We start from the raw sequence: 14811 nt of genomic DNA, 5'->3' as shown, positions 1-14811 counted from the left end.
ATATTTTTTTTTAACCAGAAACAAGTTAAATATTGAAATAATCTTAAACTACCCGTGTGAAAACGCTCAACAATTAACAAGGTACGCGCGCGTCCGGTAGCTGACGCGAACTGTATTTCGTACCTCGGTAGATTTTAATAATTAATTTGCATATCACGAATAATTAAATATCGAAATAGCATTTAACATAATGTTAGAATATAGTTGATAATATTTTTTATCATGAAAACCCTACGTTGGTCCAGACTTAGATCTTGGGAGTAGTGACCGTCACAAAAAGTTATATGCATCCTGACGTATGCGGCGCCCTACCGCATGGAGAACATTACTGTTGCAGGGGAAACCGCGGTTTGCTCATTCTTCTGAACTATGAAACGCTGTTAGTGATCTTTGCATTGTAATTGCCAATCACGTGCCGGAAAAGTGATAATGATAATAATGAACAGTATACTAATGAACGTTCAGCTTTTTGTAAAAATGTTGATATCATCCGTTTTCAAAAGTCAATCTCTTCTTATACTGAGTGCGTGCTGTTTATTTACTAATTACACACATCCAAAATTGGAGCACAGCTTTTCCGAGTGTTTAGGCCTAGAAATAGTGTCCCTTCTGCATTATTTTTTCTTCTATAGTATGAGGCTAATGGCAGAAATTATTAATAATTCATGATAATAATCATGACATCATAAAGGGTCACTATTTTGCATAGTTAAGAGATCAGATACCTTTTGCAATGTAAAACAGTTGGTCGATAGGCACAGGCCTCATACTAATGATCTAGTGCTTTGGGTTCGGTGCTCATCAACATCATCCGTATATTTTTTAATAGTTGAGAGAGATTATTTAGAGGGATAGGTTAAGTAATATTTAGGAGGTAGGTCCGCTATCTTGTAATTCTTTATCATAGAAATAATTAGGTACATGAATTATTCATGATTTCTGCCTTAATCTAATAGGAAAAAAAATAATGCTTCCCGTGTTGGTCTTCGAAAAACACATTACTCTCAAATTATCACAATACAATGTGTAAATGTATTATCTTTATTGACATGGTGTTGCAGTATAATGAAAAACCTATCATGTGTCACTACCAATTCATTAAATATTCTTACTTTAATGAATATTATGCAGCAGCCAAAACTAAATCTAAAATTTTTTTAACCAATAAAGTGCGCATGATCAGTTATTAACAAAACAACCAGATGCCCAATCACAGCGCAGAAATTTGTCCTCCAGGTCAAAGGTTAAAAATGATCGCATTTATCCGATAATTACCTGATTTGAATGAGATCATTATCGCTTAATTTTTCTCGAGTGGAATCTGTTAAACCCTGTTTCCACAGGCAGTTTATGGTTAATTATCGGTTAATTTTTGACTGCGGCAACACAGCCTTAGAAATGTATAATTACTACAGTACCAAAATAGAAGAAATGTTCAATTAACAAATACAACACAACAAGCTAATTATGATATTGGGAACTGCTCTTATTTTAACCATATATGATTTCACATCTGATTTGAACATGATTCAGGTTTTTTTCCTTATTACAGTATTTAATATTTAAATATAGCTCATTTCAATATATCACTATTCAAATCCTCACATAATTTTACAAATTACCCTAACCAGAGAAAAGTGAAATTTAACTCTTCCGTGACCTAACTACTGTGCATAAAAATATAATTGTATAACCACTATATTTGCACTATAATTAAAGATGTATTGTCCCCCAAAAACATAAAAACATGAAGATTTATTAAATCAGACTTTGAATTGTAGTTTTAATAACGTTAATCACTTCAGTAGAAAAAAACTGGGAAAAGACATCGTTTTCACTTATAAAATGAGAAAATAAATGGTTAAATTCAACCAAAAAACCTATTGGCTGGCAGCCAATTTGACTTTTTTTCCTTTAAATTACAGTTTTTTCAAATAAATAAATTTCTTTTCGATCCAATTTTTGGTCAAAATGGATAACTATTATGTGACATTAAAATGGCATATTCAACCAAAAAAAAATATTTTTCAGGGGGACAATACATCTTTAATAGAAATACTATCTAATTTAAATTGCGTTTGGATAATATTACAATACAGTAGTATATAAAGAAATTAGGCATATTGTACGAATAAAAGAACACTAGAAAATTAGTATGCTATAGTTATGTAATTGTAAAATAATTCCATTACAATTATCCATGCATGATTTATTTACACGAGACATGTGGCTGCGCATATCACGTTTATGTCATAAATAATCAAACATTGAGACATAGTTTAATTTGCTGCAACAGACTGAAGCAGGTGTGAAAAACCATTCAAAAATAAATTCTGTTCTAATTTAGTCCGGTCAAATTAAATTAGAACAGAATTTATTTTTGTTGTACTTCCTAACAGTAAGACCCATCTGAACAACATATCAAAAATGGAGAAAAGGTAGAAAAATTGCTGCATATAACTAAAATGACCGTTTTCTCCAAATATATATATAGCCAAATATCATAATATAATACTTAACTAACTATAGTTATTAAAACCTATAATTTGCAAGAAAAAATAAATTGTTCGACTTTTAAAAATCCAAGATGGTTTAAAATATTCTTCAAAATGGCTGCCATTTTTCTTATCCTTTTTAAAACACCAAATCAAGTCTTTCAAAATATTCTAAAAACGTATACATTTTGCTTTTAATAAAAACATTACCAAAATACATTGATGAATAATTTAAATGGGCAAATAAATATACTGAAATCTTGAAAATTAAATATTCTACAATCTTGACATATAAATTCTTAAATCTTTTTTAGCACAAACAAAAATATGAATTGTACAAGAATTAAGATAATTGTTATCAATTAAATGCTTTTAAATGATATTAGTAAAAAGTTTACAAGTTTAAATTAGATAAAAATATGATTAAAACAAGATAAAAGCAGAGAGTTGTTAATTGACACTCTCTGATCAAAGATTGAATGCAATACATAGCCAAATCACAATGTATTAAGTGGAATCTGTACAGGTGCTGGTTGACGCACTTTGCACTTAAACATATAAGCAATTGTGTAAAGATACGGATTGACTGAGGAGTTGATGGGGATGATAAATGTCGCCGCCCAAACATATATTTCATCAGGAATCGTCATCCAACCCGTCTCGGAACCAATTGCCATTACTATAATCGGGGCCCAGCAACAGAAATCAGTGAAAACTATCAAGCCAATTTTTCTAGCCATTTTCAACTGTTTTTTCCTCCTCTGTTCACTATTGACAGTGGCCCCCGATCTCTTCACTGACAAGAAAATTGTCAGATAACTAAGTACAATTACTAAAAAGCCGACGCCATTAAAGGCAACAAAAATGGCAACAGCATACTCCCAACCTGGCCACCGACTTCTGGTTAAAGGTAGTGCAAGGCACACACTTTCCTTTCCATAATAATTGTCACCAAAATACGATAAATTGACAAAGTTTAATTTATTGGCTGTTACTGGAAGAAAACTCAGCACAATCCAGAATAGCCATCCGAAGCTGATAATGATTCGACATTTTGTACGATTGAGGCGTTTCGTACTAAATGGATTAACAATGTTAATAGCTCGATCCACACTCAGCAGCACCAGTGTAAACACTGATAACTGCCCAGAGAGTGTAGAAATAGCCCCTGCAAAGCTGCAAAGGAAACTTCTCTTCCAATCCCTTGCAGCTCTGGCATACCGTCCACGATAGTGTATATCCACACTCGCAATGATGATCAGGTAGACTGCCATCAGCAAGTCAGAAACGGCAAGATTAGTAATGAGTGTGGTTTGGGCCTTATTAAAATCGTTATTATCATTATCTTTTTTAAATTTTCGTGAAACGATAACAACAACATTCCCAATGACCGAAGATAACCCGATAATCATCATCAACACACGGAGGCGTTCATTTTTTAGCAAGTCTTCACACGATGAAAATGCATCTGAAGGCTTGCAGACATCGATGGCGCCCACAAGGCAACAGAGACTAGAGTATTCGGAGTACCTAAAAGAATCAAATATAGCAACATAATAAGTGTTAAGTTATTATTTTGTTGTATCTTAAAAGAACATGTTATTATATTTTGGGAAATTTTTCAAAATACTCAACCAACATTCTTAAGTTTTGAAATTTGTGCACATTTTTTAGTCACCCACCTGCAATCTTGAAATACCCACCCGCAACTAATTCAAGTTTATGTATCTCCCTTTTATTTAGCAGTCCCACACTGCGACTAGATTAACAGAATGCTCATGTGACTTTAAGCACAAATTTAGTGGCACATTTGTGAATTTCAAAAACATGCAAAATTAAATTTTGAAAAACAAGAGAGATCTTTATCGTCGTAAGTTTCCACAATCATCATGTTGATTGTAAACTAGTCAGTGTGGTGGCAGTCTTTCACAGATGGTTTTGGGATTAGTAAAATACTTTTATTTCTATTTTTATTTATTTTTTTTTATAGATTTTTTAATTTATTTTTTTCAACAATTAATTTATTTTTACAAGGGAGTTACTTGGATTGCCTAAATTTTGATAAATCATTACTTACAATTTGTTTAAGCTTATTAATTGATGAAAGGTCCTGTCCCTGTAAACCTGTAACTTGTTGCCTTTTAAGTTTCTAAAAAAACAATAAATTCAAACTCAATAAGTTTGTTTTCACACTTTTTAATTACTTCATTACTTAATATATACGCTGTACATATTAATATTTCAATACTGTTCAGAACGAATAATAAGTTTAGATTTGTGTGTGTGAACAACACAAAATAGGTTAAAGCTACACTATCAAACTTTATGTGAAAACAATTTGATGTGCCCATATGGACACGATGATGTCATATTACTACCATATTTGGGTACGTCACACATTTTGTCCTTGAACTAGTTTGATAGTGTAGACAGAGTTTTAGTTTTTAGTTCAGTACTTTGAAAGGTGTTTTGTCACATGACCATGTAAAGGTAACTAACACTATTGCTTAATAGTTACACATTGCACTGATAATATAAGCATGTAATGGATGTGTTCTCAGGTGTGGATCCATGATATCCGGAATGGGGAACATGATTGAATTTAGTGGTAAATCACACTCACCAATATTGTTAAGAATAATTCAATTGAGGCAGTCAAAGGGGAATGTTCCCCCTGATCCTGATACAAACCAAATCAATTCAGGTCATCATAGTTTTGTGTTATGGACATTCAGGAAGGCAACCACATGCAAATTATATATTACATAATGTTAACTTACAAAATTAAAAGTGATGAAGCAAAAGAAGAGAATGCCTCAGGATCTATGGTAGTTATAGCGTTGTTCTCTAAGTTCCTGATTAAAGATAAATAAATAATAAAAATTAAAATATATAATTAGCTCCAATTAATATACTATAATGAGTAAGATTTACAGGAGACATTTTCCGCAAAACGAGGGGCAATATATATTTTAATACTATGGCCAACCCCTAAGAGGACAATATTTTTTCCCATTACAAAAACAATAAAAACGTTGTTGGGTTTGAAGGTATCCCCATAATATGGCTTCTACTGTAATTTAAAAATTAATTTAAAATATAAAAGTATGTGAACAAGAAAAAACACTTCAGTGTTGTCAATGCTCTCAAACCATTAAATGCATTAGCTGACAATGTACTGATTTTGTGACCATTCAAACGTCTTCAAAATAAAATAGTTGTTTGATACAGAAAAATAATTCATAGTAAGGAAAATTATATACAGTATCCAAGTTGTTTGATACAGTATTATGGTAAATTTTCATTAAAAAAAATGTAGTGAAAAAAGAGATCTTTGAATCAAATAATCATGTATATAAACAATAATATAATTCATGTTGTTACTCTAATCTATTGATTGGCACCGGTGTTACAGCAATGTTAGGGCAGTCCATGACATACAGTATCAACTGGAATAATTAGAATAGTTCTAAAACAACAATAAAGTTTCTTTTGAAATTAGGAAGTTTGTAAAAGTAAAATATACTCACAGGTCTGTCAAAGCTGACAAACCATTAAATGCTCTGGCTGGCAATGTACTGATTTGGTTACCATCCAACCTCCTACAAAGGAAAAAGAATGAACAGTATAATAAAATTACAATATTCAAGAAGGTTGATTTTTTTTCCTAATATGGTAATACAGTATGGTACTACAGTTGAAACTCCCAGACACATCCCATTAAGACACTAGTATTAATCCTGTAACCGGTTACCTAAATATTCTTTAACAGTGAATATAATTTTGATAGAAATTAATGACAAAAAAGATCAACGTTTCGGAACCATCATGGAACCATTCTCAAGAACAAATGAGTAAAATTAACAGCGTCTATCTTTTTTCTCAATAAATTTTTTTTAAAATTTATAATTAAAAAAGAAAATTATAAAAGTATTATGAACTAGATAAAACACTTACAGTGTTGTCAATGCTGTCAAACCATTAAATGCATTAGCTGGCAATGTACTGATTTTGTGACCATTCAAACGCCTTCAAAATAAAATGATTCATATTAAGTAAAATCATATGCATTCAAGTTGTTTGATACTGTATGATTGTAAATTTTCATTAAAAAAATGTAGTGACAAAAGAGATCTTTGAATCAAATAATCATGTATATAAACAATAATAAATTCATGTTGTTACTCTAATCTATTGATTGGCACCGGTGTTACAGCAATGTTAGGGCAGTCTATGACATACAGTATCAACTGGAATAATTAGAATAGTTCTAAAACAACAATAAATATAGTTTTTTTTTAAATTAGGAAGTTTGTAAAAGTATTGAAAAAATACTCACAGTTCTGTCAATGATTCCAAACCAGAAAATGCATAGGCTTCCAATGTACTTATTTGGTTACCGTCCAACCACCTTAAATGATAAATCATACACATTATGGTCTTGCTAGTTTGGGCTTGAGCAGTTAATTAAGTTAGTTGCAAATTATCTATTGATTTAATATAAACACTACATTTACCACTTTTATTTTTGTTTGTTTTCAGGTTAAAGTTTTTATAAGTTATTCTTCCATTTACAGCTTTGTTGGCAAAAAAACCACTCCGCTAATTAGTCTCAAGCTTTACTTGCCCACCCTGTAAATGTTTTCCTTTATGCTAGAGATAGTAACCCTTTTATAGTACAAAAGTGTGATTTCAAGAAAGTCGATCAGTGGCTCCAGGTTCATCATCTCTCATTAAAATTCAATTACACTTTGTTACAAGATCACATTATAAAATGATAAACCGTCATGCATGTTTATTGTACAATGTAGTGATTTGGGATAAATTGGTTAAGATATTATACTCACAGTTCTGTCAATGCTGTCAAACCATTAAATGCTTTTGCTGGCAATTTCCTTATTTGGTTATTGTCCAACCTCCTACAATAAAGAATACACAGTAAATAAGAAATTAAAATATCCAAGAAATTGTGTCCGATTTACTTTTCCTATGACTTTATTCAGATAATGGTCCATATTACAGTTGAAACTTCCTGTGGACACCACTTGTAATTGGACACCTCATAAAGGACACTCATGTAAAAGTCTGTGTGTCCTTTTTATTCAATATAGTGCATTGGTAAGTACCATTAGGGAAGAGTGGAATTACTTTCCTTGGTAACATCTTAAATCATCTCAAACATTTCCATAAGAAGACAGGAAAAACATTTTATTTCTATAGATAACTTCTAAAAACCTTTTTATTTTCTAAAAACAATTTTTAAATACTGAAATCTATGTTACTTTTCTTTAAAATAGCCTTTGTCGGAGAATTAGACGCTATACATTATTTGTTACAGTACAAGATTAAATTTACTTTTGACTTACTGTATAACATAATTTAAATATGATCTGGGAGAGGGGTTTAAACTTATAATATAATAATAATGAAATTATATAATAAATATTTTGTTATAGCTGTCCTACAATGTAAAATACAATTTTTAATTTAACTAAATTGTAGTACAGTAAATACATTAGACTGCGTGTAATGTATACTTTAGTATGTCAAAATATACTATGTTAAAATAACAATTTGGTAAATAACTTTAATAACTTATTATCTTAAAACAAAATTTTTACACCAAATTCAAATTGTTAGCAACCATATAATAAATGTATTATCTAATATGTAATACAGATTCAGTTTCAATTGTTATATCTTACAAAAATAAATAATTCAATCATGGTGTATACATTTTAAAAATGTTGATTTTAAAATTATTTGAAATAATTTGATAAATTTAAAAAATGTTGATTTTAAAATTCCTTTTCTGTAAATAGTCGTAATGTACATATTAGTCCATTATTACAATTGAACCTACAATGAATGCACTCCATTGTATAAACATTTTAATGTCAAAATATAAAATATATATTTATATTTTAATAATTGTTATTCTCATAAAACAAAATTAATACATAAACAAATACTAATTATTTAGTAACATTTGTTATAATAATATTTATATTGTGACATTTACAATACAAATTTATTTTGAAATATTATTATTTAAAAAAATAAAATTCATTCATGGTGGATGAGCAAAAAATTAGTTATTTATTAAATTATTTTTACAAGATCACAAATTGTGAAATTATATAATAACATTAATCCATTATCATTGATTAACCAACAATGTAAAATAATTTTTAATTAAAACTAAATTGTAGTACAGTAAATACATTAGACTGCGTGTAATGTATACTTTAGTATGTCAAAATATACTATGTTAAAATAACAATTTGGTAAATAACTTTAATAACTTATTATCTTAAAACAAAATTTTTACACCAAATTCAAATTGTTAGCAACCATATGATAAATGTATTATCTAATATGTAATACAGATTCACTTTCAATTGTTATATCTTACAAAAATAAATAATTCAATCATGGTGTATACATTTTAAAAATGTTGATTTTAAAATTATTTGAAATAATTTGATAAATTTAAAAATGTTGATTTTAAAATTCCTTTTCTGTAAATAGTCGTAATGTACATATTAGTCCATTATTACAATTGAACCTACAATGAATGCACTCTATTGTATAAACATTTTAATGTCAAAATATAAAATATATATTTATATTTTAATAATTTTTATTCTCATAAAACAAAATTAATACATAAACAAATACAAATTATTTAGTAACATTTGTTATAATGATATTTATATTGTGACATTTACAATAAAAATTTATTTTGAACTATTTAAAAATAAAATTTGTTCATGGTGGATGAGCAAAAAACTACTGATTTTTAAGATATTTTTTATAAGATCACAAATTGTGAAATTATGTAATAATTTTAATCCATTATCATTGTTTAACCAACAAAGTAAAATAATTTGTAATTTAAATCTAAATTAAACCAAATTGGTAAAAGTAAGTAAACATAAGCAATACACTTACAGTCTTTCCAATGCTGTCAAACCAGCAAATGCATTGGCTTGTAGTGTACTTATTTTGTTTCTGATCAAAACCCTTAAAAGTAAAAACAATGCACAATATATTAATTAAATCACAATATCCAAGCTGTTTTAAAATTATGTTAGTTTTTCTGTCACTTCAAATGTGAAATGTCTACTACATTCCTGTACATTATACAGTAGTTATACTGCATGTACTCTATTGTATGTACTTTAGTGATGTCAAAATATACACTGTATGTAATAAAAAATATTTGGTAAATATAATTTAATAACTTTTTTTTTTTAAACAAAATCTCTACACCAAATGTAATTGTTTTTTAGCAACCATATAATAAATATATTATCTAATATGTAATACAGATTCACTTTCAATTGTTATGTCTTACAAAAATTAATAATAATTCAATCATGGTGGATACATTTTAAAAATGTTGATTTTAAAATAATTCTTTTTGCTATACATACACATATAAAATATATATTTATATTTTAATAGTTTTTTTCTCATAAGACAAAATTAATACATAAACAAATACTAATTATTTAGTAACATTTGTTATAATAATATTTATATTGTGATATTTACAATAACAATTTATTTTGAAATATTATTATTTAAAAAAATAAAGTTCATTCATGGTGGATGAGCAAAAAACTAGTTATTTATTAAAATTATTTTTTATAAGATCACAAATTGTGATCCATTATCATTGTTTAACCAACAATGTAAAATAATGTGTAATTTAATTTCTAAATTAAAACCAAATTGGTAAAAGTAAGCAAACATAAGAAAATGCATTGGCTGGTAATGTACTTATTTGGTTACTGTTCAAATACCTTCAAAGTAAAAAGAATGCACAGTATAAGTAAATCACAATATTCAAGCTGTTTTTGAATTATTTTAGTTTTTCTGTCACCTCAAATGTTGAAATGTCTACATTCCTGTACATTATACAGTAGTTATACTGCATGTACTCTATTTTAACCCTCTTATTTCCAAATTCCCGAGAGAGAGCCATTTCCCCTCAACCGTATTCTTTTCAGAACAGCATTTTTGTAATACTCCAGGGAGTTGAAATTTTTCAAACAGTAATTTCATCATTTTATCATAAATGTATGAAAAAATGTTTCTAAAAACAAATATTCCTTATTAAATTTCCTGTAAAATGATGTATAATGTATATTTGTATGATTTATTTTTATTTATGAAATGTATGAATTAAAAAAAAATTCTAATTAAATTTTTAATTAAAATTTCCAAGAAATTGCTTTAAAAAATCGTATAAAAACGATAATAAAATGATATTTAGAAAACCCCAACAAACAAATATTTATAATACATACCTGTAAATGTATATTTACTTGAACAAAAGTAATAATAGGAGAATTAGATACGAGTTATTTTATTCAAATAAACCGCCATCGTATAATCTTAGCCTAGGCCCAATCAAACCATCCTATCACCATCGTTAGTCTGAGCATGCCCACTATAAGCAAGTTACTCAGGCGAGTAAATTCTGACAACGTGCTGCATGGGCCTACAAACAATTCGTCTCGCGTTGCACATTTTTCAACAAAGGAGTCAGTATTTCCGGTTGTGTGACTAGATACGGAGAACGTGTAATCAACAAACAACATGATTTTGATTAATTAATTAGTTTTTAATTGATATTTCCAAAAGATTTTCCTATAGCGAAAATTTTTTCGTTGACATTTTTCGAAAGAAAATTTTATAGTCTAGGACCGGGTGTCACGAAACCTAAGACCACGAAAGCTAAGACCCCCTAAGACCTAAGATCACGAAAGCTAAGACCCAAGACCTAAGATTCAAATATTTATCTTTCGCACCTGCCTTGTATTTTAACTCCCAACATTTATTCTGAATACCACACCTTAGAATTAGCACTTTATGAAAAAGAATTACATAAAAAGTAACAAATACATTTTTAAATTGATGATTTTACAGACGTTTTTCTCGCACACATACTGTTTGCGAATTTCGCATGACTATAGCCCTACACTAACAGTAGGCCTACATCATGTTCAATGTTTTTGTTTCTATGGAACGTCAACAAAGCAAAAATTATATAGAGTGCTGAAAACTCTGTGGAGTCCATCTACAGTTTGGATGGAACAATGTAAAATTAAAATTGTAATAATTATAGTATAATCATGCTAGTACGAAGAAATAAATACTCGCAAATAAATTTTAATTTAAAATCATGATAATAAGTTTTTTTGTTTCGTTTTCTTTCTGTTTTTATACTTGTACTATTATTGTTGCTCTTTTGGCGCTTCATAGAAACAAAAACATTGAGCATGATGAGTCATACAGTATACAAGAAACACGTCTGTAAAAACATCAATTTAAAGGATTTATTTATTTGTTTTTATGTGTTTCTCCTTCTGAAAGTACTTATATAAGTCCTAATTTTAAAGTGTGATATTCAGAATAAAGTCAGTTAACAAATTTGGAGTCAAAATACAAGAAAGGCAGGTGCGAAAGAAAAACATCCTCTGAACCAACACAATGGAGTAAATATATACCAACAAACAACCAGTCAAGTTTGTTTGTTGTAAAGAAAAAATATACATTTACTCAACGGGCGAAAAATAATGTGAGTTTATCTATGTTTTGCGGTAGTATTTAATTATATTTATGGTAATAAATGAAACCTACTATGTTTAAAATTATGTACGGATAAACAAGTATTGTTTTTAAGCTGTAGTATATCTTAGAATTTGCAATCTTAGGTCTTGGGTCTTAGCTTTCGTGATCTTAGGTCTTAGGGGGTCTTAGCTTTCGTGGTCTTAGGTTTCGTGACACCCGTCTAGGACCTGGGTCAGATTTGTATGCATTTAATTTAGGAGAGAATATCTCAACTGTTATAGGATAATTTGACCCCCCCGAACAACATGGAATGTGTGCCAAATTCGCTATCCGGGGCGAACATGCCCAAAATCGGGGTCAAAGGTTAAAAATGTGTGGTTCTTATATCTCGACAACCACTTGTCGTACAGATTTGCTTTTGGTGTCAAATTGTTCAGAATATACATATTTATATTCAATTTAACACAACTTTTAGCGAAAAAATGACCGGAAATGCTTTTACTGACCTTTGACCCAAAAATGACCAAAAAACACATTTTCGGGTTAAATTATTTTTTTAAATGCCAATGGACAAACTGTATGGTATCAAATGAAAGCATACACAATATGCTACCCATTGCTACCCAACTTGTATTGAAAATTTTTAATTATGAAGCTAATTGTATGGAAAATGTGCATATTTTGATTACTTTTATACAAAATATGAATATTTGGTAGCATAATTGTTAAGTTTATTTATATAATATTATTATTAAATAATTTAAGTGTTTGGAAAAACTATTTGGTATCAAATGAAAGTCCATAAAATATTCTATCCATATTTATATTCAATTTAACACAACTTTTAGCGAAAAAATGACCGGAAATGCTTTTACTGACCTTTGACCCAAAAATGACCAAAAAACACATTTTCGGGTTAAATTATTTTTTTAAATGCCAATGGACAAACTGTATGGTATCAAATGAAAGCATACACAATATGCTACCCATTGCTACCCAACTTGTATTGAAAATTTTTAATTATGAAGCTAATTGTATGGAAAATGTGCATATTTTGATTACTTTTATACAAAAAATGAATATTTGGTAGCGTAATTTTTATATTTATTTATATAATATTAAATAATGTAAGTGTTTGAAAAAACTATTTGGTATCAAATGAAAGCCCATAAAATATTCTATCCATTGCTACCCAACTTGTATTAAAAATCTGTAATTATAATGCTAATTTTGTTTAAAATTTGCATATTTTATTTTTTTTGTGCAAAAATGAGTATATTAAAAAGTGTAAATTTATTTTGGTTTATTTATATTAAATAATTCAAGTGTTTGGAAGATCTTGGTAAGTTTACCAAGCATTTTGATACCATACCAACGGGTTACGGAGATTTGGGTGCCATTTTGAAATTGCATTGAAAATCTGTAATTATGAATAATGATGTAGATTTTTTTGAAAAATTTGCATATTTTATAAATTTTTGACAAAAATGAGTATATTAAATAGTGTAAATTTATTTTGGTTTATTTATAATGATTAAATTATTAAAGTGTTTAGGAGATCTATTTTGGTATTAAATAAAAGCCCATAAAATAGTCTATCCATTGCTACCCAACTTGTATTGAAAATCTAATTATGATAGTTTTTAAAAAAAATGTGCATATTTTATTAATTTTTGACAAAAATGAGTACTGTATAAGTTAAAATTATAAAGGTTTTTTAGAAAATGTGTTATACAGTTAGTGTAAATATATTTTGGTTTATTACCTCCGCCAAGGAGGTTATATTTTCACCCCTGTATGTTTGTGTGCTGTGTGTTTGTGTGTGTGTCTGTGAACAGCCTGGAGGCCACAGTTTTTATCCGATTCTCACCAAATTTGGACACAATGATCTATGCCTCAAAAGCTCGGACGAGTTCGAATTTGAGGGAAAAAGGTCATAGGTCAAGGTCACAACTAACAAAAAACTATTTTACTGCCTAGAGACCACAGTTTTTATCCGATTCTCACCAAACTTAGCCACAATGATCAATGACTCATCATATAATTGTGGTTAAATTTTGAAGGGTCAGGGTCAAAGATCAAGGTCCACAAAAAAAAAAGAAATAAAAAAATAATAAAAAAAAAAAAACCTCAGCGGGACTTGAACCAGCGATCTCATCCACAACTTTGTAGTGTGCAGTTAGCCAATTTACATTTAGAACTAATACAAAAAAATATTTAAAAAATATATATATATTTTCCGGGGACATTTTATGTAGGGGAATTTTATAGTAGGCGGAGGTTTGTACTCTCGGAGTACCCTCTAGTTATACATATAATTCTAGTGTTTTAAATAAATATTTGGTATACATGCTACCTAGTACATACAGATTATCCAATATGTATTGAAAATGAATCATTTTTTTTGGAAAATATAGAGTTATATAATATTATAAATAAACCAAAATAAATTTACACTACTTATTACTGTATACTCATTTTTGTCCAAAAAAAAGAAGAATATTTTCAAAAAAGTCGTAATTAAAGATTTTCAATACAAGTTGTGTACCAATGGATAGTATATTGTATGGGGTTTTATTTTTTATACCAAATATAACGCTAGAATTATTTAAACCAAAATAAATTTACACTAATTTATACTCATTTTTGTCTAAAGTTATTAAAATATGCACATTTTCCAAAAATAGCATCACATAATTAAAGATTTTCAATACAAGTTGGGTAGCTATGG

The 14811-nt window shown here is 28.6% G+C and overlaps 1 protein-coding gene across 1 annotated transcript; it reads right to left on the bottom strand.

Annotated features, from left to right (window-relative positions):
- Positions 1 to 2738: 2738 nt before the first annotated feature.
- Positions 2739 to 7469, bottom strand: LOC144848796 (G-protein coupled receptor GRL101-like). Its single transcript, XM_078705728.1, has 7 exons — positions 7343 to 7469; positions 6835 to 6906; positions 6453 to 6524; positions 6026 to 6097; positions 5276 to 5350; positions 4573 to 4644; positions 2739 to 4025 (listed from the first exon to the last, which is right to left on the bottom strand). The coding sequence occupies exon 7, from the start codon at positions 3908 to 3910 to the stop codon at positions 2993 to 2995; it is 918 nt and encodes a 305-aa protein (XP_078561854.1). The 5' UTR covers positions 3911 to 4025; positions 4573 to 4644; positions 5276 to 5350; positions 6026 to 6097; positions 6453 to 6524; positions 6835 to 6906; positions 7343 to 7469; the 3' UTR covers positions 2739 to 2992.
- Between the last annotated feature and the right edge of the window lie 7342 nt (positions 7470 to 14811).

The sequence above is a fragment of the Antedon bifida genome, chromosome 7 (assembly GCF_963402885.1).
Source record: "Antedon bifida chromosome 7, ecAntBifi1.1, whole genome shotgun sequence".
In the NCBI taxonomy this organism is placed as follows: Eukaryota; Metazoa; Echinodermata; class Crinoidea; order Comatulida; family Antedonidae; genus Antedon; species Antedon bifida.
The sequence above is the reverse complement of the archived record's forward strand: the minus strand, read 5'-3'. Positions and strand labels throughout refer to the sequence as shown.

Excerpts from the sequence above, each read along its gene's own strand:
- LOC144848796 (XM_078705728.1), bottom strand. The coding sequence starts at position 3,910 with ATGATGATTATCGGGTTATCTTCGGTCATTGGGAATGTTGTTGTTATC.